The sequence below is a fragment of the Cygnus atratus genome, chromosome 15 (genome assembly GCF_013377495.2).
Source record: "Cygnus atratus isolate AKBS03 ecotype Queensland, Australia chromosome 15, CAtr_DNAZoo_HiC_assembly, whole genome shotgun sequence".
NCBI classification, from domain to species: domain Eukaryota; kingdom Metazoa; phylum Chordata; class Aves; order Anseriformes; family Anatidae; genus Cygnus; species Cygnus atratus.
The window spans coordinates 7,870,961-7,894,959 of NC_066376.1; the positions used below are offsets into that span (position 1 = coordinate 7,870,961).

General features: G+C 42.2%; 1 protein-coding gene across 2 annotated transcripts; it reads left to right on the top strand.

The window, feature by feature from the left end:
- Positions 1 to 9,056: 9,056 nt before the first annotated feature.
- Positions 9,057 to 23,886, top strand: RAC1 (Rac family small GTPase 1). 2 transcript variants are annotated; one of them, XM_035549245.2, is made up of 7 exons: positions 9,080 to 9,351; positions 15,596 to 15,667; positions 17,056 to 17,173; positions 19,418 to 19,474; positions 21,155 to 21,217; positions 21,938 to 22,097; positions 22,277 to 23,886. In XM_035549245.2, the coding sequence occupies exons 1-7, from the start codon at positions 9,317 to 9,319 to the stop codon at positions 22,405 to 22,407; spliced, it is 636 nt and encodes a 211-aa protein (XP_035405138.1). In that variant the 5' UTR covers positions 9,080 to 9,316; the 3' UTR covers positions 22,408 to 23,886. The 2 variants fall into 2 exon arrangements, with proteins under 2 accessions (XP_035405139.1, XP_035405138.1); XM_035549246.1 differs by lacking the exon at positions 19,418 to 19,474 and having other exon boundaries at positions 9,057 to 9,351.
- The last annotated feature ends 113 nt before the right edge of the window (positions 23,887 to 23,999 follow it).

The following is a 23,999-nucleotide window of genomic DNA, read 5'->3' on the forward strand; positions in this document are numbered from 1 at the left end:
TTTCTATGCTTTTCAAGCCAGCGCTTCAGTTCTGAATTTAAAAGCAGTGTTCAAACATAGGTTGCACTTAAACATTTTGCAGTCATACCCTAGGAAGCTCTTTGAGGTACATTATCATCATGACACTTAACTTTGCCAGTAGGGAAAAATGCCCCCCAAACAGACAACCAATATCATTTATGAAGATAAGGAAACAAGAAAAAAATGCCCTTTTCTACCAGAACTCTTCTATATAGTTTCATTCAATTAACTTTCAATAACTGTAACGTGAAACAGAAAAATCAATCTATTGATCTAAACTCCTCATGAAATATTATTTTATTGCCACAGGATCACTCTGGTGCACAGAGAGAAATTCCGGTACAAAATTGGACACGCTCCCAGGTTTATTTGCAGTCCCTTTGTCTGTAATGCTGTTTTGTTCGTTAGTTACATAATAGAGCGGAAAACCCCTGGAAAACTCACTCTGTGTCTGGAAACTGTAAACAGTCCAATTAAGGAGAATACAGGCACTGGCTTGTGCTCTCAGGAACTGGAGTATTTTAAGGATGCGGTGTGTTTTGAGGGCTTGTCCATCCTGCAGGTGAGGAGGTACCGCAATACCTCCCTGCTGCCTGAGGTACCAGGCAGCCCCTCCAGCCTGATCAGGATGGGTAGAACGTGGTTGTAAATGGCAGAACCAGTCACTGGAGCGGTCCTTAACCAGTTCTTTCACCTTATCCGGCTTCTGAACAGATCTGAAGGAACCCACTCGGATCTCAGGCCTTCAGATAAGCCTCTTATGAGTGTGGAAGTCCAGGACCACCTTCCTTCACTCCCTGTTCTTCGATTCTGGACAGCTGTAGCTCACTGCGGTCATCTAAGCAGATCTGACTGAATGTCAGACTGTGGAGTTAAATGTTCTCTCAGAGGTAAGATTATCCTACTGATTCTTAAAAGCAAAACACTGCTTATTCAGATCAAAAAAAGTATCAAAGAAAATGCATCTTTTAGAACCCACCTTATCAGAAACCTATCCATCTTCCCCAGGGTTTCCTAGCAGATTCAAAGCTCTTTGGATCCCTCTTTAGTCACAGATGTTAGTCAGTCCTTTAATCAAAGCTGAAGAATCCCCTTTGAGGCCAGGATTGATCTGTCTATGATTTGACATCTCTGTGCCTGGGTCTCTTGAGCCTACCTGCCGCTATTCCAAGGAAGAGACAGGACTTACCTGCACCATCTTCATTTTGGAGAACATGAAATAATAGCCTCCACTCTCCTCACAACTTCATTCATAAAGTGTCCTTTAGGTTATTTCAGCATGTCACGCAAAAAAGAGAAAGAAAATGATGTATATTATTCATAGAGTTAATGCAATAGCTTGCAATTCAGAAAGGTTTCCAAAGATGGGCACATGCTTCTTTCTGAAAGCAGTAGTATTACTGCTGTGTAATGTGTCTATGTCAGTTCAGCTTGGGTGTTTTGTGAAGGCAGTGGTGCTTTTTTCATCTTTTTTATCTTTATTTATCTTTTTTCATCCACATCTGAAGTTTTTAATAACCCTGTTAGTACTGAAGACACTGGAGACACAGGAACAGGGATGTGTCCAGGCCCTACAACTGGAATTCCAAGATAACTCAAATTCCTTAATGTCTCCATTCCTTTCTCTGTTATGTGTACTGCAGCCATCTACTCAGCAGATGAGCACAAAGTGATTTAGCTGCTCTAAGACATTTAGCAGCTTTTTGTGATTATATTTGAATGCAACATGATATACAAAGACTAAATCGGGAAGCTGATTAGCTTGTATTTATTAGTTGGTATCTGTCATTCTCATTAGTTTGGGCTCATGTTGTTAATTGACAGAGTTGTGACACTAGCGACTTTAAAATCTTGATTAAGAATTTGACACACAAGAGAAAATACTGACAGTAAATTACTTTTTACACTAAAATAAGCAATATAATTAATAAATTAGGTCATAACAACAAGTTAGTGTTGGTATTGATTTGGATCTAATTATTTAATTAAATATTGTGTTTGATAAAATAATCTTTAGTTTTCCAACAAAGAATGCAAATTGCAAAGATAATTCAATTGAATACCAACTGAAGAGCTTCATCAGATTTTGTCACATCAGGATTTGGAAATTAGATACTTATTAGACAGTTAAACTAAACCCCAAAGCCACCCCCCACTTCCTCCTTTGATTTCAGCTCTGTCACGGTGGTAAAATCCTTCCTTTTCAATTTAGATAGAACACTGATTACTTTAATATGCAGAAGTTCAAAACTATTGATGTGCAATTTGTGGCTGAGAGCTGCAGAAATCCTTTTCCATCAATTTAGTGCCATCATTCCATTTTGCTTCCTAACCCTGACTCGCCTTTCACTGTTGCATCAGACAAGCACAGCTTTATCTTTGAAGTCCTTTCATGTTTTATTTCATTCTGCCTAAAATTTCTCCTCAGGAATTCAAATATTTATTCTTCTATTCAAAGAAAAAATGTTGTTAGTCAACATTACTCTTGTTACATTTTCAAAATGTACTCTGAAGTGTTCTCAACTTTTGTCTGTTAGGTTTAGGAGTTCCTCATATGCTCATACAAAGATTTCTCTGTTCTTCTTCAGGGCTCTTATGTTACCATACTTCCAAAAGAAATAAAAATTACGCCCTGGATGTGCCTACCACATAGACCAATGTTACCTAACAGCATCCCCGTATTTAACTGTATCTGTCTCTCCTCTGCTTTTGGATAGGCCTCTTTTGGGAAGGGACTTCTCTGTGCTCTGGTGTGTAACACAACAGTCTTTGTGCCTGTGATAGGGTCTCCAGGGTTCTCTGTAAGAACTACAAAAGCATAGATACACTATGAGCACTTAGAATTTCAATGAGAGAGAATTTAGGGTTATTTATACTTAGTTTCTTTCTGGTATCTTTTTATATCCATTGCTATGTATGCAAAAAATAAGACAATCAACAAAATGATTGCAAAAGACCAAGATCATAACAAAAACTTGAAAAAGGGAAAAGTCAGATTTTTTAAACAATAAAACATTTTGTTCTCTTCAGTTCTTGTAATCTTCTGTACTCTTTTGGACTGAAAGTTCACTTTAAAAAAAAAAAAAAAAGGAAAAGAAAAAAAAGAGAAAAGAAAAAAGAGCCAGATGGTTCCTAACAAACCTCTTCTTGTGAGTGGGTTTTTAGGGCTGCAAGAAAACTTGTCATCAGCTCTGGTAGCACGTCTGCTGATGCCGTGCTTTCCTTCCCCAGCAGCAATCAGCCTTGGCACTCTGCAGTCCCAGGCGTCCCTCAGAGGGTTTATTGTCCCTGCTGACAAAAGCGTTCAGATTACTCTTTTGGTTTGTGATGTTGTCTAGTTTTGAGCCCCCTCTCTACAAAATCTTTCAGAAAATTAGGTGTATAACATGCTGCGGATTCTAACAGCACGTTGTTGAGTCATAGTTAGATGGAATTGAAGCTCCTGACAATATGAACAACTCTTGCAGAAGCTATTGTGTTACCATACAGTGCTACAGTGAGCTTGTACTGAGAAACATTGGTCCTCTAACATACACAATGCTAAAAAGACACCAGACTACATTTGAACAGGCATTTTTCGTCAGTTTAATAAATGCAAAGTCTAACAGGAAATCAAATTAGCTAGCTGCCAGAAGTATGCAGAAACACCAGGCACCCAGTTGCATCCTTGCTATTGGGTGAAAACAGAAAGAAGGTGATTAACCTATGCCACCATTAACATAGATTGTTTTGCAAACAGGACAATTTTGTAATTGTTATATTTAGGAACTTCAGAATAAATCAGTTTAATTGGGGAAGTCTTCCTCTTCACATGAAGAAGCAGTTTAGCAGCTTATGTATTCATTGGGAAAAAAAAGGGGGAGTTTTTCAGAAAGTTTTTAATTCAGCTGGGAAGTAGGCTTCTTACCACTCTGTCTGTCCTCAGGCAAATTGACCACAGAAGACTTATCCTTTTAGGTCCTAGCTTTACTGAAGTTCATAAGCATGCCTGCAAGCCTGGAGCAAAAGTAACAGTCTTTCAAAGGAATTCAGGTGGCCAAGTCAAACCTCGTAGCCTTCAGTCTTTATTCATGTGAAGAATAATTGGCAGGTGGAAGGCAATATAACTAGTAGGGCTGAACGGGCTTCTGTCGTGTTTAAACCTTTACCCGTTTCCTCAGTATCTGAAAGCTCATTTCTGTGAAATGCTTGATACCGACATAGGTAGAAGACGAGGGAAATCTTTAATTTATCCATTTGTGTACTTTGGCAACGTCTCACCTAACGGCATGATTTGATGCCTTCAGTTGGCAAAAAGACTTATTCCCTTATTTCTGCTGAGGTATTTACAGTGATAAATAAATAAATAACAGAGAGTTCTAATATCTTGTTAATAAATATATAATAATGTCTCTATTCCAAAAAGCTTACAGCCATATACAGGGATTACTGTATAGTCCCGCTGTCTTCAGCAGCTCTCGCTGTAGTAAGCACTGTTACTGCTTGCTAAACCTGAGGGGAGGCAGAAGTGAATGCAAAGCCTTATGTGGTTTTTATAACTGAAATTCTGCACAGAAGAGGTATTTGTCAGAAGCTATCTAAAGAAAATACAGGACTTGTTTGTGTTGTATATGTATACCAGCTAAATCATCTATGCTAATATCACACGAATACGATGCATTTATTTTACAACGTTTCATTATTAATTTAGAGATTTATATATTAACATTTTATTTTCATACTCCTTTAATCTCTTTTATCTGATGCAGCAAATGCTGACATTTAAAAGCTGTGGTTCCTTTTTTATTGCTGGCTTTGGTTCCTCTAGAGCAGACTGAGTACTATATTTGAACAGTGTACATATCACATGCTAGTACTGTTTTTTTTTCAAAGCTCAGGAAACTAATCATGCCAAAAATGTCTGCCTGGAATAGCTAAAATTTGTGGATGATTATTTGCGGATTATATTCTTTTCTAATATGAATTTTATGTTACTATATCTCCCCAACTTCAGTGAAGATTTACTCTTATCCAAACAACTTGAATACGTCCTTCTATCCTGATTTAAAACTGGGAAGGCAAAGGGGCTCAGTGAGTGACAGGCAGGCCATAAAGGCAGGTAATGCCACAGATGGAACTAGAGTCCAGGAGGGAATGTTGGTTGCCTAGTCCTGTGCATAAAGATTTCATTCTTCCAGTTACTATATCCCTAATACTATATCATTAATCACCTGAGTTTTACCACCAACTCAAGTGAGGATAAAATCTTTAAGAACAATTCTTTGAGACAATTCTTTTGGCTTTTATTGTAAGATGAAAAAGCACCTAGAAACCCTATTTTTCTCCAGTAAGAGAAATCTCTCAAGTTGTTTCGGGTGCTTTTGGTGGTGGTGGTATGTTTTTTTTTTTTCTTCCTTTGTTTTTCTTCTGATTCTAATACAAATATGTAAAGAGACAAGAGTGCAGCATATGCTGAAAGCCGTACTCCACCCTTTAGTAGCATGTGATTCACTTTGCTTCATGCAAAATTGGCTCCTGCACTGCTTCAGTCCAACCCCTAATTTCAAGTGGCTGTGAGCTCCGATTACAGCTTTTCACCCCTAAAACAGTTTTGACACTATCCATAAACAGGCTTTTACTTTTGACTTAGATATTGTAGCATGTTATTTCCTGGAGACAATCGAACAGAACTGGTGTCTGCAGGAAGTGTCATCTACGAGCAGTAGAACACATCCATGAATCACTCTTAGGTGTCCTGTTTTTTTCACTGACGTGTTTTCTCATATGTACCGGGTGTATACTGGTACTTCTCTACTTCTCTGTGCATTTGTTTGTGGTTTTATTGACGAACTAACACGTTAAGGAAGACAGTAATAGTTTGGGATGAAAGATGCTATAAAAGTGCAAATTATTGTTGTCTCTGTAATGCTGATGTTTTGTGTCATGGTGACTAACACTTTCCACTATTGCATCAGTGTGATTACCCTGCCACTCCCCATCCACAAAGGATAATAATCCTTCTTCAGTGCCAGCACATACACAATACACACATTCAGGCAGTACCCGAAACAATTTTAAATAAGGATTTCCTCTCGATGTCTAAGAAATACTTTCAACAATTGTCGTGGATGACAGAAGATAAGGTGATAGGTTATGGAACAATATTAGGACTGATCTAAGCCTCAACTTTATGATTCATGACTTTATCAGAATTATGGAAAGATTTATAATTGGTTATAGCTACTGCCATTCATTCTTTTCTTTTTACATGCTCCTCTGTGTACTGCATCTGTAAATATTCTATATACAATTCAGCAAAGCAATCATATCTATCAAGCTAATATTTTTTCTATTAAGCTGTTTGTTATGAACTTCTCACTCCCTTGTCCTGTCTTTCATCCTGTTCTTTGATTCTACATTTATTTATGTTGTCAGACTGTTTCAGTGTATTCCCTGTGTACACCTCTCCCCCGATTCTCAGGGAAAAAACATATATGCAAAGTGTTAAACATTAGTAGCACTACGTAAGGGATTTTTTTTCTCTTTGAAAACAAATACACTTCATAAGAGAGTAGCAAAAATGATGTAAGAACAAATTGAAGCATATATTAAATATGTTAAAATTTAATAATAGAATAATTAATGTATCATGTACTGTAAGGAGCATACACGCAAGTAAGAATTTGTCTTCCAGAGCATGTAAAGAATATTTACCTTAAAAGAGATATCAGTTAGGAATGCAACTGAAAATTTTGAACAATTCCAAAAGGCTCTTTTTTTAGGATATTGGAAGGAATAAAGATATACAAACATGTGGGAAAAACACTGTAGGAGTCTATTACTGTCATCATCTATCCAAACTGTAATATTGTTTTCAATGATTAACAGTAAATATTTATCTAGATATTTTCTAATATTAGCATCTATATATCCAATTACAACTGTAAATTTAAAACATGCTTGAATTATACCCTGTGCTTTAACTTAAGTAGTTTTTGACAATGCTTTAAACAATTGATCCCAAAAGAATCAGATGGAAGAGCACTGAAAAGAACATACATAAAAAGATTGCTTGTCTCAGGGCAGGATCATAAAAGCAATTGTTGCTAATGTGGATGTTTTCTCCATTACAGCCTTCATGCTTATCTTTCTGTGCTATTTTGTAATAAGATTGTAAATGTCGCTGTAGTTCCTTTTCATGTAAAAAATTCCAATCATCTATCTGGGTTACAATGAGCAAAAAAGAAGCAGTGAAGGAATTGGTAGGTGGTGGGATAATCAGAAGCAGTTTTACATGGCACTTGAATCTTTCCATGTTCTGGGTCTCCCCAGGACCCTAACATAAATTAGACAATCTTCACGTCTGCTCTATTTCTGTGCAGTGTCTCAAAGGCCCCAAAAGCTGTTGTAGCAGCCAAGAACAGCAGGAGCACTGTGCTACTGCCCACACCTCTCTTCCACAGCTCCCGGCTGCTGGGTAGAGAACGGTTGCCAGGTCATTGGCAGGAGCAGACTCTTGGCTTTCAGGATATTTAGCTTAAATGACAAGTCATTTTCGCTTCCATCTGTACAAGGGAACGTGGACATACAAGTGTTGCAAAAATAGCCTTTCAGTATACAGCAGTAGTTATATTTTCTTCACTAATGTTAAATATCTGAGGATTTTCTTTGCTTCAGAAAGAAAAATGGAAGAGATTAAATATCATGGGATGCTTTGTCCACTGATGAGGTTTTGTTGTATGGTATCAAAATCATTTAGAAATGTTCTGAAATTAATAGATCAAACCACTTGAAAACCACCCTTGGTGGTACACTGTATCAATTTCAGTGAACACATCCATTTGGCACAAGAAGCATGTGCTTTTCCCCATACTTTCTTTGAGGCACGGATGGATGGCAATGTAGAGAGAACAGTGGTTGTGTGCATCAGTCCAACCAGAAGCTTCTCTGCCAAGTAGAATAATGGCAAGAACTAACTGTAGAAATGAAAAGACTCCTGGGATTGTTGGACCTGCTCTGCTTGACTTTCACTTCAATAGTTACTAAAAATAACTGGTTTGCTCAGGGAAAAAAGGAACCCGAGGCTCTTTGTAGCCTGGCAGTCCTAGTGTGAGCGGCTCAGGCTGTCCCGTCTCATGAAGCTGACTGTGTACTGATCTGTCTAAAACTTGCCAGCAGAATTAATTAATGTCACAGCATGTCAGGAGGAGGGAGGGCAGCACGAGGGTCTGTCGATGAAAGGAACTGTTCTGGCCCTGCGCTGTGCTGGCACGCTGAGCGAGCGACTGGCCTGTGCTGTGTGGCTGTCCCGGGGAAGCAGGCGTCCGCCCACAGCGGCACGCAGGGAGCGCAGTGGGTGCTCTGGCGCCCCGAGTCATGTCCACACGGTGACTGTGAGGCAGACGTCGCTTCACACTAACATGTGTGAAGCTTCACACTAAGATGCCTTCACACTAAGATGCCGTACGCTTCACACTAAGATGCCGTACGTTAACTCGTCCACCAGCCAGAGATGGCTGGGAGGGCCGTAGTGGACGGCCACAAGAGTGAAGCACGGGCTCACAAAATGGTGTCCGCACACGGCTTCTTGTTCGAGGGGCTGCTCACGTCGTGTCCCCAGCCAGCCGCGGCCCGGGGCCAAGGGCTCACAAAATGGTGGCCGCACCCGGCTTCTTGTGCCCCCAGCCGCAGCCAGGCTCCTGCCCTGACGGGAGGCCGGCGGGGCCGCAACGCAGCCTCCCGACGGGCGAGCTGCCCTCCGGCCACGGCGTGACATCGCCTTTCGGCGAGGCTCCGGCCGATTAAAGAGCCAAACACCGAAGGACCGTACTGGGGGCACCCGAGGCAGGGGGCACTGACTGGGCCGGCAGCGCGGCCATGGCGGCCATGGCGGCCGCTCCCTCCCCGAGCCGAGCGCCGCCGAACGCGCCCGAAGTCCTCAAGGCGGTGCCGGAAAAACCCGAACAGCGCCGGGAAAAACCCGAGCGCTGCCGGAGAAACCCGAGCGGTGCCGAAGCGGCGGTGCCGAAGCGGCTCGCCGTGAGGGCGGGGTGCCGCCGAGCGGGCCCGAAGGCGGGGCCGCGGGGGGCCGAGCGCGGCCCGGGCGGATGTGAGCGGCGCGGCCGCTTCCTGCTCGCCCGCGGCCCGCCCTCCGCTCTCCTCCTCTCCGCTCCGCTCCGCTCCCCGCCTCGGGTGGTGGCCGCTGCCTCGTCCCCGCTGCCAGCCGCAGGGCGGAGGCGGCCGCGACCCGCTGCCCAGACCGCCGCCCGCCCCTCCCCGCTCGGCAGGAAGGCCCCCCCGCGGCGGCGCAGCCCCGATGCAGGCCATCAAGTGTGTGGTGGTGGGCGACGGGTGAGTCCCGGCACGGCCCTCGAGAGCCCCGGCGGCGAGAGCGAGCCCCGAGGGGAGCGGAGGGGGGAGGCCGGGCCCTGAGGGGAGCCGCGAGGGGGGCGGCGGGGCCCTGAGGTGATCGGTGGGGCCCGGGGGGGGGGGGGGCGCTGAGGGGGGTGGCGGGGCTGCGAGGGGGGCCCTGAGGTGATCGGAGGGGCCCTGAGGGGGCCGGGCCCTGAGGGGGCCCTGAGGGGCGGCGGCGGGCGTGGGCCGCGGCTTCCTGCTGGCGGCGGGGGAGGGGAGCGGAGCGCGGGGCGAGGCGGCGGCTGCCGCCAGCAAATGGTGGCTGCGGCGCCGGCAGCGGCGGGGCTCCGTCCCCTCCCGTCCCCTCCCCGGGCCCCGGAGCGCGGCGGGAGCCCCGGAGCGGGGGCCGTGGGGTGCCGGGGGCCCGGCGCTGCCGCTGGCACTTGGGGCTCGCCGGGGGGGGCCGCGGAAGGCGCAGCGCGCACCGGAACGCCCCGCTGGTGTCTGGGTGCCTGCGGCTCGGTGCGGTCCCGCAGCCGGGTCTCGCAGTAAGACTGGGCGGTCTCAGCACGTCTGGGGTGCTCGGGGCTGGGACCGTTTTTCTGCCTGCGTGAGTCTCGGCTGGTAGGGTTCCTAGCCCAGGGTTAGGGTTGGGGTTCCCAGCCCGGGGAGGCTGCTAAAGCAAGTGAAACAGCCAACAAACGGCATGCAGGTTGTCTGTACCGACTGTTATGCCTATAGTGTCCTGAGCATGGCATTATCAACTAGTTGGAAACAACTTGATAAGGCATTTTAGAACCAATTTAACTCCCGAGTTTCAGATCTCAATATAAAGAATGCCGGAATTGTGGTGGGGAAAGAGTCGGTGTGTTTACCGCTGAGTATTCTCCGTGATGCTATCGCCATCAGCTCAGAGGCATTCTCTCTTTTACTGGTTGTCAGAGCTCAGGGGAACATCACGGGCCAGCTGGAAAACAAGACTCGTCTTATGCAGTTTGAGAGTTGTGTGGTGTTTTTTTTTTTTTCCCTTGGTAGAAACAAAAATCCCAGTGTAGGCTGAGCATAATTGGTATCACAGCAAACTTCTGTAGATGACAGAGCAGCGTAAGTGTAGTTAAATGGGCTCGCCACTCTCTGTGTAATTTCGTGTGGTGGATTAGTCTTCAAGCTATTTGTGTGTGTTTTAATTTTTTTTTAAATATGCTTGGAATTCCTAAAAGCCATCTAAGTATGCTTGAAAGATAAAATTACCTAGTATAACAGATTTGTTTCGTCTTCTCTTGCTGTACAAGATTTTGAGCAATACGAACATGTGTTCTTCCATGTTCTTCTTGCTTGACAACCATCTTGACAAATGAAGACTTCTTGTAGCAGTGTAATTCAGTGATGCTGGACAGAATGACTCTGGACTGATCTTTTGGTTGTATTGATTTTAAAAACAACTAATTTGGTTTTTATTGTGTGTGGGTTTGTGTTTTTTCAATTCAGCTGAACTGTGTTGTCTATGACGGTGCTGTAAATAAAGGTGATGCATCATGTTTGGGTGGGGAAAAAGTTCCGTCTACTTCCTCCTCTGGATTTGAGAACTCTGTATAGACAAACTATACATTATTCAATAGTTCGTTCAACAAAGCAGCTCTTTTTTGTCACTAGCTTTATAAATTACTCCTTTTCTAAATGTACTTACTGCTGCTTGTATTGGAAATGAAAGTGGTGCAATTAAGTTCTTCCCATATTTGTGAACAAAATACAGTAGTTTGATTGGTTTTTCTTCCTCCCTAGTTAGAAGAATGTCTCTCTTAAGATTGCGTTTAGATACCATTGCTCATTTTTGGTAGCTTTTTATTGTCCTCCACTGAGATTTTTAGATGTTTACTTACTTGTGTTTCTTTGCTGCTTCAAAGCTCAAGCATTACAGGTATTATTGAAAATGTGTAATGTTTGGCTTAGATAAGGCTAGAGCTTTAGTGTTTCTGTAAAACAATGCAAGTTAAAGATTTGCTTATAGGATATAAAACTTAGGTACTGTTTTATGTACCTTTTGCAAAGATCTGCTAGGAACAAAATAAAGCTGTAGAAGTACCTGTGACTTCTTTTTCTTAATTTGTAAATGAGTAGGCTGTTTCTGATATACAAACCGTGTTTGTTCTTAGGGCTCTGTCTGATAATCTGTTTAGAGATCTAATGTGACTGGCAAAACACTGGAAGGAATGCTGGTTGTGCTATCTCATTTTGCGCTTGCTCTACTCTTCGCTGTGTCAGGAAAAATAAATGGCAACTGTTGCTTGCACTTCTTGTAGATGCAGATAAGTAGGAATGTGCAGGACAGATGAAGAGCACTCCACTTGAATAACAACTACAGGAATCACTGCTGATTGACACTTGAGAGAAAGCACTGGTATAGGTTATTTTTAGCAGCTTTTGTTTTTACTCTAAAAAAAAAGTCTGTTAAGTGGTACGAAATCTCAAGTGATCTTGTGTAACGCTAGGGGAAGTGCTGTGTTTTGGAGAAATGATTACTGGATGCCAGAGAAATGGTCAGACTTCATGCTCTGCTGTATGCATCTACTGCAGAAATATTGTAAGAACGGGAGAGGTGAATGGAGAGTCCCTGTTTGAAATTGGGCTCACCTTGAGGCCCTGCCTGCTAGAGCCGTGCTGTTGAGAGGAGCAGAGAATAATTGGCTTCTGCTCAAGTGCAGTGCGTGTTTGAGGAAGGTGCTGAACACCTCGCATCTCTCCAGTCCACGGAGAGCTCAGTGACTTGAAGTCTGGAGATTTCTGTTGTTGCCATTCTAAAGTTAATGCATAGATAGATGTAAGTTCTGAGCAGCGTACTGGGGGAGAGAGTGTCACAGCGAGTAAAACAGCTTATCTGGAAGAGCAGCATGTAACTAAACCTACAGCAGCAGAGATGCTGCGCTTCACACCTGACAGTGAAGTTTGAGTGGAGACCTGGGCTGTGCATCATGTCAGGGTGAGAAAGAAAGGAGGCACTTCAGGAGTTTTGAAGGCTACCACCTGTTTGCAGATGTCAGCGTTTCTGGAATGAAACCAGCAAGTACTTCAGCTGGCCTCCAGTGCCATGGCTGCAAGTGGCAACGAAACTCTCACTACTGGTTTTTAGTTGCGGGCAAGGAGGAGACCGTGCAACATCTGTGGAGCCCTGGCACCTTCAGAGCGGAAGAAATGCTGGTGCAGATCCTCAGGTGGCATTTCTGGTGTCCCTTAACGTGGCTCCAGGCAGCCCCAGCGCTGGGGGGAAACTTTGCAGAACTGGTCAGTGTAAGTGAGGCCTGGGAAGAGACGGCTTGTTTTGTTTGCAGGAATGAGTACATCTGTGCTTTTAGAAAGATTGATTCCTGGATGGTGCCAGGAAGCAGTGAGGGATTCACTGCCATCTTTATAAGCCTTTTGCTTACAGTTAAGTGGTTAAAATGCCGGATTTCTGTAGGCCGTGCTTTTAATTACAGCCAAATGTTACCAGTTACATTTGATGTACTGGTGGGAGGACAGAGCTATGATTAAGTAGTTGCTAGAAATTTTGTTACAACTAATACTGGCTTGGTGATATTTTAGGGTCTTAATCTTTATGTACAAGGGTTTATACTTTGCCAAACAATTGCATTTTGAGTTCCTTAGTACAGACCCAGACACCTTAAAGCACTCAGAGGTTGTTCTCTATTTATAAAGATAGGTGTTGGTGTTCATTTTTAAGACTGGTGACTATAATGATCTGATTCATGGGGCAGTGAGCCAAAAGGCAAGGAAAGCAGGAAACCGAGGATGGAGCAAGCCTGAAACAGGGTTGTTGAACATGTTTTTTCTTGTTCAAATGACTGATGGGTGCTGCAGATACACGCTGCAGACACTTCTAAGCTTGGAATGAAACCTTTCACCACCTCCTCCTTGCACTGTTTTGATTAGCCAGAGCAGACTCACCAGTTTCTGAGCAGGGTGAACAAAGAAGCCTGAGCACAGAGAAAAGTTCTTGCTCCACTGCCGAAAATGTAAAGTTTCACATCGATTTGTTAGAAGCTTGCATTATCTGTAACAAGCCTGCTGGTAAATGAAGCATCAGACCAAACAGGTTCCAGAGGCATGAGAACATGTGGCCTCTGAGCCTCAGAGGTTTCCCTGAGGATCTGCCCTTTGCTCCTCGGTGCTCTGAGGGCTTTCACGTTTGTCCTCCGTGAGCCTGCTTTATGGCGGTAGGAGCGCAGTCCTGCGATACGTTGTGGCTGCTGAGACAGCCCAGAGAGAGAAACCCGTGCGGTGTCCCTGTGGGGGAGGGAGCAGTTTGCTGAGGCTCCTCGTGCTGGCCTGTTAGTAATGCTCGCTGGGGCAAGAGATAAGATGGGATCTCCTTCTGACAGCTGTTAAAGCAGCATAGCTGTGTCACGCTGCTCCCAGACTTCACCAAAGTTTCTGTGAGGTAAATCCCTGTCCTGCTTCTGCAGACCAGCACATCTCAAGCTCGTTACTTCAGGAAAACGTTCAGCGATTGTACTTACCGAGATTAGAGAGAAATTGTGGCATTTAACTCTTACAGCTTGGCACGAGAGGGTGTGTGCTGACAGCAGGTCAGGCTGTGGAAGGGTCTGGCGTCGCCTTCCCTGGGGGCAGGTGGGGAAGGCAGTGCAGACAGGCGGCTGCCGTGGTGTGGTGGGGGCACAGAGGGCTGTTGGTGGGACGTTGTGCTAGGGGGCAGCTCAGAAACAACATTACACCTAAAAAAAACGGGCGTGTGGGACAAAATCCTGACATTTTGCACACCGAAGCAACTATTCTTTTATTGCTTGAGCGCGGATGGTGGTGTCATCAGGTGCTGCTGTCATGTCACTTGTGGGCTGCGGCAGCGTTGGCCTGCGGGAAGTTTGATGGAGGCGCTTGTCACGAGCTGGGCTGCAGCATACCTGGGAACTTGTGGTTGTGGCACCTCAAATTCACTGAACCCGCCTTACATCGTGCGTCACCGGGTAAGGCTGGTTGGGTAATGCTGAGTGCTAAATGATTTTAAGTAATACTTTGAAGATGGCAGTGGGTAAATAAAGTGGCAATCCATAGTCTTCCAGACCAAGAGAAGAAATGCCAAGATTCAGATGTGAAATTCAGATGTGAATGCCTCAGATGTTTGCAGCAGCAGAGCTAGTAAGCCCATGACTAAAGCTCATTTCTGTGAGCTGTTTTTTTCTTCTGCAAAAGCTAAAGGATAAAAAGATATTTTTAGCAGTAGCATTTGGTTCCTGGGAATATTTGTTGTTTTTTAATATTAACTGTAGTTCTAAACTAAAATCTTGCTGAGTTACTTGAGCTTGTAGCAAGTTTAGGAGGCATATGCATTGAACCTAATGCTGATGGCAAGATTCATCTGTAAGGACAGTCAGGTGTCAAAGTTTCTGCTGGCTTGCTTTGAGCATGTGGTTTTAGAGATGCAGTTTGTCTGAGAAGAGTAACTGGGAGGACTGTGAGGCAGTTTGGGCATTTTCTTCTTTCAGGCACTGTTTGCCGTCACCTCTGGAATCTCTTAAGCTGTTGAAGGACTGCGCTTGAAGTGAGAAGGCAGCATGGGGCCCAGTTTTGCAGTTAATTAAAAAAAAGGTCCTATTTCAAGCATTCTGACCCTTTAATTGTAACTGTAGCAAAAGTTCAATTATGTCCTTCATATAATGTTTGACTGCAGATAAGATGTGAGGAGGAAGGAGGAGGAGGAAGGAGCTTGCTGACAGAGTTCTGAAAGAAACCTGGAAGAGAACCTTGTCATGCCCACAGTTGTTCCAGGCTGTCCAGGACTAGATCTGTGGGGGAAGGTTTGGTGTTCCCAGTTTCTTCAGTGCTGGAATGTGATTTATCTGTACCTCAGTTAGCGAAGTGTTGGGGTGGTTGATGAGTGCGTGTGAGGGGACATTCTGCAATAGCCATAAGTATCGTGAGAATTGCTGTTTGTATTTTCTAAAATACACAGAAGTATTGATATGTTGCAAAAACATACTTTTCAAGCTTTTTTCAAACTTACATAAAATAAAACTCAAGATTATTGAAATGGATGTTTATATCAGGTACGATTCCATTACCAGCTACCTCAAGGCCACAGCCTGTTAGGAGTTTTCATGCACAGTAGTGACTACTGACGCTCTACATTGTTCCTTAGACGACTGGTTGTAATTGGTTTTCTTCCCTAAAAAGAGTATTTCTTACTGAAGATGAATGGTTTTTACATGTGAACTTTTTCTTTTTACAGTGCTGTAGGTAAAACATGCCTACTCATCAGTTACACAACCAATGCATTTCCTGGAGAATATATACCCACCGTGTAAGTACTTACAGAATTCTAAAACCTCATTTATATCCACGTGTGTATGCTTGCTGCCATTCCAGGTGCCTCACTGGGGCCCTTTGAATTGGCTGCAGGCACCCCTCGGTTTCACCTTAAATGTTGAACTGGGCACCTAGGTGTGTTCAAGGAGAAACACTTTGGACTTTTGCTATTGAGCATGGTCATACCAGGGTTTGTTCGCGCTAAATCAGTTCTGATTCTCTGACCACTAAGCCTGCCTGACTAGGGACTAGTATTTACTAACATTTTATCAGTTTTTATTCTCTTTTTAAAATTTCCATGTTAAGTATTACTCATAATAAGCAGTTTCAAGGCTGTAAAACCTTCTAAAACATAGACATAATTGGCTTACGTTACTACAGATGAGATTTTTCTGTTCCTCCCTTTTTTTTGTACTAGTGCCAGTCCTGTACTAAGCCACAGCTCTACAGCTCCTCGGGCACAATTGTGGGGACTCATTTATTTTGGTGCTTCCCATTTTCTTGCATGGACAAATTTGTTGGTATCAGTATTAGTGTAGTTCTCTTATTTGAGGGCATTTTGTGTGCCAGGGGAGGTGTTTTAGAGACAAGCATCTCCCCTGCCCTTTAGAGATGTCTCTATAAAATACATTTATCTGTCTAACTTGCTCTCTATAAGCATTGATGAGTTTTTCTGGTAAAGTAGATTTTAATGAGATTTTCTGATGACTTTTAAAACAAAAAGGTCTTGGAGGGGACCTACTCCTGATTCTCTTTTTTTGTTTTTAAATTCAGTTTTTTGCATTATAGTATGTATATGTTCTTAGTGAACATAGTTTATCCTTAGAACATCATGAAAACCTTTGCACCTACAGTAGTGATAAAAGCCATGTCTGTTCTGGCTCCTGGTTATTAACTTTGGTGTTTCGTTAGAGGAGATTTTTGTGGTGGCTTTTGATTAGCAGTATTAATATTTTTTTTATCTTACCTGCTGTTGTCTTTAAGGATTCCTTGGTTGTTGCTGATGTATCTGCTACTCTAAATCTTACAATATGTGACAGGCTGTCACTGTTTATTGTCCCACTAAGACTGGAAGATGCTTGCTAAGTGCATCACCTGCGTTGCTCTGTTTGCTGAGGCTGACAAGACTTCTGTTGGAAGAGCAATGAAAAAAGATGACTTCTGCACAGACTGGACCAAGTCTGTTGTGCATATTTCTTCCATCTACCACTCAATACCAGACTTCGTATTTAAAAAAATGACTTCTTGGAGCAGAAGGATGCAATAAATAAAAGCTTTATTTTGTAGTCTTCCCAGTTAGGACTCTATGAGAAAAAATCAGTGTGGGCCCTGTTTTACTGCAACCAAATGCATCTAGCTCTTCACTTTATTTTTTACTTTCAGTTTTGACAACTACTCTGCTAATGTAATGGTTGATGGAAAACCAGTCAATCTGGGCTTGTGGGATACAGCTGGTCAAGAGGACTATGACAGACTACGCCCACTTTCCTACCCGCAAACAGTAAGAACTACAGTGTGAAACTTTACGAATGCATAGTTTTGCCTAACATATGGATTTCTCTTTTTAAACATTTCATTGTTGCATCTGAAGTTGTATTTATTAGTAACTGTGAATTGTTTCAAGCTACTTTCCTTCATCCTACAAACTGTAGCTGTAGTATTAGAATCTCTGATGTGTGTATAGCTGTCCAAATGTTAAAATCTGCATCCTCGCGTATTTGTGTGCTGATACATGTTGGCTTCTTGTAGTTGCAGCCTCAGAATTAGCTTGAATCCTTGATTTTAAACAAACAAGCAAAATCTGGGTGAATAGTCCCATCAACAAGTCCATTGATTTTAAGGTTAGCATGCCTGCCAAAAGCAGAGTTTGTTTTTGTTTTTAGGCATGATGTTTGGCTGCAACCTGACACTGTCACTGCTAAGCACTTGATATTGTTTAGCCTTTGTAAAGAGGTACTGAATGTGAGAGGCGGTACTGAGTGTGAGAGGCGGTCCTGACTGAAGATACTACTGCTATTGACAGAGCCTGGGTTGTTGTGGCTTTCAAATGTACTTAAGCCCATGGCTATTTTATTACTTACTGCAGTTTGTGCTCTAACATCAGTATGAATGTGCTTCTCTCTTCAGGGCTTGCAACTGGTTAAGTCCTGTCTGCGCACTGTGCATTTCCTTGTACAAAGCAAATGCTGAAGTGATCTGCTCTTTTCTTTCCAGTGCGACTTCAGCTACAGTTGATCTTTGTAGACTGATTTTTCTCGTCTCTTTAGAGTTAATTTTATCTAGTGGAGTTGTCCTTTAAGAAAAGAAGGGTGGTAACTTGCAGATTTTGTTGTCAACTGTTGCTGCTATGTTGAGTGCTAATAATGTAAAACAAGCACTAGTTCCAGTTTGCTCTCTTGAATAATATGAATCTTATTTAATGAACTCTAGTGTTTTTTTAGTAAACTTGTCTTAATTCACAGTTTTCCTTAATTCACTGCTCACTAACTCTTAAAATTAGGCTTTCCACTCGGTTTCAAGACCCAAGATGTGCATGAACTTGCCAGTTGTAGACACGTCTAGTAGAAATGCCGGAACTACCTGCCTTCCCTTGTAGAGAACCAGCATAAATTTGTTTTTCTCCAATATTTAAATCTTTTTAGGATATTAGGAGAACTTCAGGTTTGCTTAAAATCTTAATTAAAAAAAATAGTATGGCGGGGTAGAAAAAATACCCTAAAAGATCACTCAGTAGTGTGTGAAAGCAGAATTGTAGAGAAAAATATTGTTCCTCTCCTGTGCTGAAGGGACAGAGTGCATGTGTATGTCTTCAGCCTGCTAAAATAATAGCAGTAAATTCTTCTGTACAGGCATGTATATCTGACAAGTAAAGGTCCGAAATACCTTCCATTATTCAGATTGTATGTTTTTTACAGCAGAAAATGAAACAAAGATAGGGTGGTAAGTCTTGAACTTCTCGTGATGCAGTCTTTGGATCTTAGACTTATGCAATAAGTAAGCTTTATCATCACTTAAAGGACAAAACCCACAAAATTAATGAATGTTTTGGAAAAAAAAAAAAAGGAAGAGAACAGTGGAACTAAAGAAGCCTGACTTCTGCAGGATCTGTATTCCTCCTCCCCCTTTTTTCATTGTGCTATTTAAAAATCACCCCCGCATGCACGTCTTTCCCTGTACGTGCGCATGAGCTATGTTCTGGGTGAGGTAGATACAGCCACTGCCTTTAGTGGGACCACACGTGTGTTTCTTGGTTAGCCAGCCAGCAGCCCAACAGCTGGTAACTTCACAGTAAGAACTTTGTTGTAGTTGGGGCATTCATTTATATCTTTTCTCCTGTATTCATTTTTCTTAAAGTATACAGGAATTTCATACCTTCTCCCAGATGTATTTGAAGTACACGAATATTCCTGGGTATCTGGGGGAGGGAAGAGGTTGGGACAGATTATTGGGATAATCTTGTTTCCTTGAGAGACCAAACCAAAAAGAAAAATAGCTAGGAGGATGCTTTTTATGTGGGGTTTGCTCTTGCAAGTCCTCTTGGACAACGCAGACAAACATCTACAGGCTTATGGGGAAGTCTGGTGGCCTGGTTTGCGTGCAGGTAGTTGGTTGTGCTGAATTACAGGGCGGCACATCTCGGAGAAAAAGCCTTCTTGTGAGTATTTGTGAGCACAGATTGCTGGTTGAGAGAACATTTTTCTCTTAAATCCATTTTTGGAGTAACTTTATCTCATACTGTTACTAGGTTGGAGGAACCAATGGTAAGAATCTATCTTCCAGTCTGACAGATCAACCTATTGCCGTATGTAAAACTTTAAGTAAACTTCAGTCCCAAGTTCTGTACATCTTGTCTCGCTTACGATAGTGATAAATTGGCCCCTATTTTTTTAACAAACTACTTTTCTTGGAACTAATTGCTAGATCTGAGAACTTTGTTACATTTCTTATGAGTTGCTAAAGACTAAAGCTTTTTTCACAAATAAATAGTGTTTCCTCCTATTTATTAAGATTGCTAGTGTGCAAGACACCTGAAATCTTGAAATAATTCCTCCAGGTCACACTGATTTTTTTGATCTCTGGAGATAGCAAAGGAGAGAGTCTGCATAACATACAGAAATTCAATCACCACAAACTGCACGTTTGGAAAACAGAAGTAGTGGCCATAGTATCACATTATTTGATGTTGTTTCTTTTTCGGGGACGCTGCTACGGAAACTTCTTGGGGTGATGCATGAACAACTGGGTTGCAAGTGCTTAGCAATGCAGATGTCAGATGCTGACCTAACAAAATGCCTTGAAATGCAGCACAATCAACTAACATTCTGAAATGTCTGATTCTTTAACACATTTGATACTGGAGTAAGTATGGATGCAGAGGTAGGCTGGGAAAAGTTGGGCTTGCTTGAGATGCGTTTATTGAGTTTTGAGTCATACAGCAAGACTTAAGAATGGTCTTCATCTGGTTAGGTAGAGAAAATTGATTTTGTGGTTATTCCAAATGCTTGTAGATGATTGTTTTCGAAATGTATACTGTACAGCAGTTAGCATGAAGATCTGCTATGTAATATTTTTACCTGATCTTATTTATAATCTTCCGTTGCTTTCAACTGACAGGCGAGATGTGCAAGATCCCCCAAAACATCCACTCTTCTGTCTGTACTTTTCTTCCATTTCTAAATTATTAAAAGGAGCTAGTGTGATGCTTAGAGGTATTTTGTGCCCTTCTCGATCCTACTTTGGTTCTAGAGAAATTCTGGAGTGTTTTTACAGTGACACTCAGTAGTAGTGACAGTTCTAACAGATTCTTCTACATTGGGCATGGAAGCAACAATTGTGGAAACTGGTGTATGTTTTTTTTATTTTTTGCTGTTCCATGCTCTATACTTTGCCTTTGCAATTAAAGATTACTTTAGAGTAGCACATCATTGATAAATACATTCCTTTTTTCAGAAATTGGTGTGAATGGTAACACTTCGCAACAACCTAAGCTGAGGAGTTGCATGTCTTTTAGGGCTTAAATTGCTCAGAGTTCTGCAAAGAACCATCCAACCCTGGTTTAGAAGCCAGTCTAATGACTCTTCGTGTGCTGTATTTGTTAAAGATTTGAAGTGTTTTTTATTGGATGTTAGTAAGAGAGGAGGAGTGACATTTAGGGCAAAAAGCTTGCAGTGCAATGATATTAGAGTTTAGTTGTTGGCTACTGCAATAGCTGATTATAACTTGAGTACAGTGTTTGTTGTTTCCCTCCCCACCTCTTTGCCTCTGCTTGTAGCTGCCTGGGAATGGATTTCCCATGGGGAAAACCACCTCGAGTTGTCTTGTTGAGCTGTGTTGTTGACCTTGCCTTTTGCAAGTGTGATACGGATGGCAGTGTGATACAGCTGGTGGTGATACTGGTCTTGGTCTCTTCATGGTGATGAGATTTTTTTTTTTTTTCAAATCGCTGCTCTGCCAGGCTAACTTCTGCTAACTTGTTTTGTAGGATGTCTTCTTAATCTGCTTTTCCCTTGTGAGCCCCGCTTCTTTTGAAAATGTCCGTGCTAAGGTAAGTATAAGTTGCTACCATTTTATTTCAACGTAATGTTCATGTCACAGCGGTTTCAAGAAAACATTAGGTGATTTTTTTTTTTTTGGCAGGCAATGTAAATGTAGCTTGAGAAGGCAGAAATCCATTTCCCTAACTTCTAAGTCACAGAAGTTCAGGGCACCTGCAGCACTGTAGGTGTGAGTTTCTCCTTGATGCAGCGATAAGACAGAAGTAGGTTGCGTTTTCAGCCAACAAGATGTTAAGATCACAAACAGGAAGTCTCGTTTTAATGCAATGTAAAGAAAAATATGTATATAAAAAAGTAAAAATTGGGTTGATGCCACTTGTTTTGTAGATGGGATAGCATTTAAGTGCATGCTGTGCTACTGTTGCAGTTTTTCATGCCCCCTGACAAGCTAGCCTATGGCAGTGTGGCCGTAAAAGAGGTGGTTGCCATGGGTAGGTGAAGTACAGATGGGAGTTCCTCCAGAAAATGGAGGGGGGGGGATACAGCCTTTAATAGGATGAATTTTTAAAGTATATGGAAATACTTGTTGGCATTGTTTAAAAATGTTCTGCAATTGTATACTTTTTAAATACTACCTTGCCAGCTCTTACATATTTCCTTTAACTCTTTGATGCTTGAAAGAGTCAGGAAAGGCTCTGAGCCCTTCATTTGTCATGTTGCAGAGCCTGCATGGCGATCTGCCCCCACACACAGTTATTTTGTCTTTGCAGTGGTATCCTGAGGTGCGGCACCATTGCCCCAACACCCCCATCATTTTAGTGGGTACCAAACTTGATCTCCGAGATGATAAAGACACTATTGAAAAGCTGAAGGAGAAGAAGCTGACTCCCATCACCTACCCACAGGGCCTTGCCATGGCAAAAGAGATTGGTATGACTGCATCTGGGTTACTGGTGGCTTGGTCAAAGTCTGTGGAAGAAACTGCATCTTTATTAAAATAAATGCCTGTGTTTTTTTTTTTTGTTGTTGTGGTGGTGGTGCTAACTAAGCAGCAGTGCTTTTTGTAATTGTGGAGAACTGCTTTGTAATTGCCCTCTCACTTCCCACAGGTGCAGTGAAATACCTAGAATGCTCAGCACTTACACAGCGAGGCCTCAAGACAGTGTTTGATGAAGCTATCCGAGCAGTTCTTTGCCCCCCTCCTGTAAAGAAGAGGAAGAGAAAATGTCTGCTGCTGTAAATGTTACCTTCCCTGCCCCACTCCAACTGTGTGCTTTGCTCAGAACGATGGAGCAGTCACATTCAATGCCAAGTCTTTCTGTTATAAATTAGTTCTCTTCCATAAATTTTGAACCAATCAACAATTTCACGGTTTCATTTGTTTGATGTACGAAAGTTTTCATTCTACTAAAAGCAGAATCCTGAAAAGACAAACTTATATAAAGCCTTATTTTTAAAATCCTATTCTTGCTCAATTAAGTGTTGCCAAACTATCTGCTGAACTAAGTTGCATTGTTGTGCTACGAACACTAAGCACTAAACTGTTTTTTAAAGATTCTTCTTGAAGATGACTCTAATTTCTGTTAGGAAATGCAGAAACACTTTCTAGTTTTTCACAGTAACAGTACCATATAATTAGCAAAACACTGCAGCCCGATGTGTTTTATTATTAAATGTTTTCTCAACCAGGGTCATTGCATAGCATTGTGTATCAAACCTAAGTCATTTACGATGACTGACACCCTTGAGTCACAGTGTAAAATGCTTTATCATTGGTAAGGGCTTGGTTGCAATCTAGTTCTTGCTGCTGTGATTTAAAAAAATAAATAAATAACTATTCTTACTGAAGTGTATCTAGTCCTTTTGACAGCATTGTGTTGTGATGGATAAATGAAATATTGGATTGGATCACCTGATAGTGCCAGACAGTATTTTGACACTGTACAGATCACCTTACACTACACTGCCAGAGTAGTTGAAACTGAAGTGACTTTATTTAAGGTTAAAATCGGTGACCGTTTTCCCAGTCATGCAGTAGTGGAAGAGAGGTTGGTGTTCATAGGTAAATTCCTTTGAATTTCAAGTAGGGCATTCATTTAGGTACAACTTTGAACAGTCATTCCCACAATAGTTGTGTAGTAAATGCTTTTCTTGTAGAATTTCTTCTTACTGAGCAATATAACTTGTATTTTAAAACCTTTCTGATGATAGAAATTTGCTTTTCTTTTTTTTTTAGTAGAGTAGAATGTTCAAGCATAGCCTCCTTATTTTCCTGGTATTTCTGACCCAGTAAGTTATACGCTTTCTGAGGAGCTTTTAGTCTATTAACTAGGTGTAAAAATCATGTGAAGCAGCTTTACACGGTTTAGTAATTTTTATATTTTAGACCTCTGTAAACTATGAACCTTCTCAAATATCACTATTTGCCAGCTATCCCCAACACTGTAACATTACTAATGCAGACCAGTGTTTTCTGTCACCTACATGTCCATGTGCAACATAGCTTGAGTAATGGTAACTTGGGTCTGTGAGGTTCTGTAAATTAGTGCTAATGTTCTGTACAGCCTGAACTGGCAGGAATATGATGTTCAACTACACCCTTTCAACCACTAAAGCAAAACTTAAAAGTTGCAAAATTGTGAAGTTTTTACATTGATCTTTTGCTAATGCAATTAGCAGTATGTTTTGCATGTATGACTTAATAAATCCTTGAATCACACGTATGGTAATGTTTGAGTTTCTGAGCAATGTTCTCCTTCCTGTAACATAACATCATGACCCAGCAGGCTGCCTGGGCCAATGGCAGCTCGGGGCGCTGTCTCCTCAGGGTTG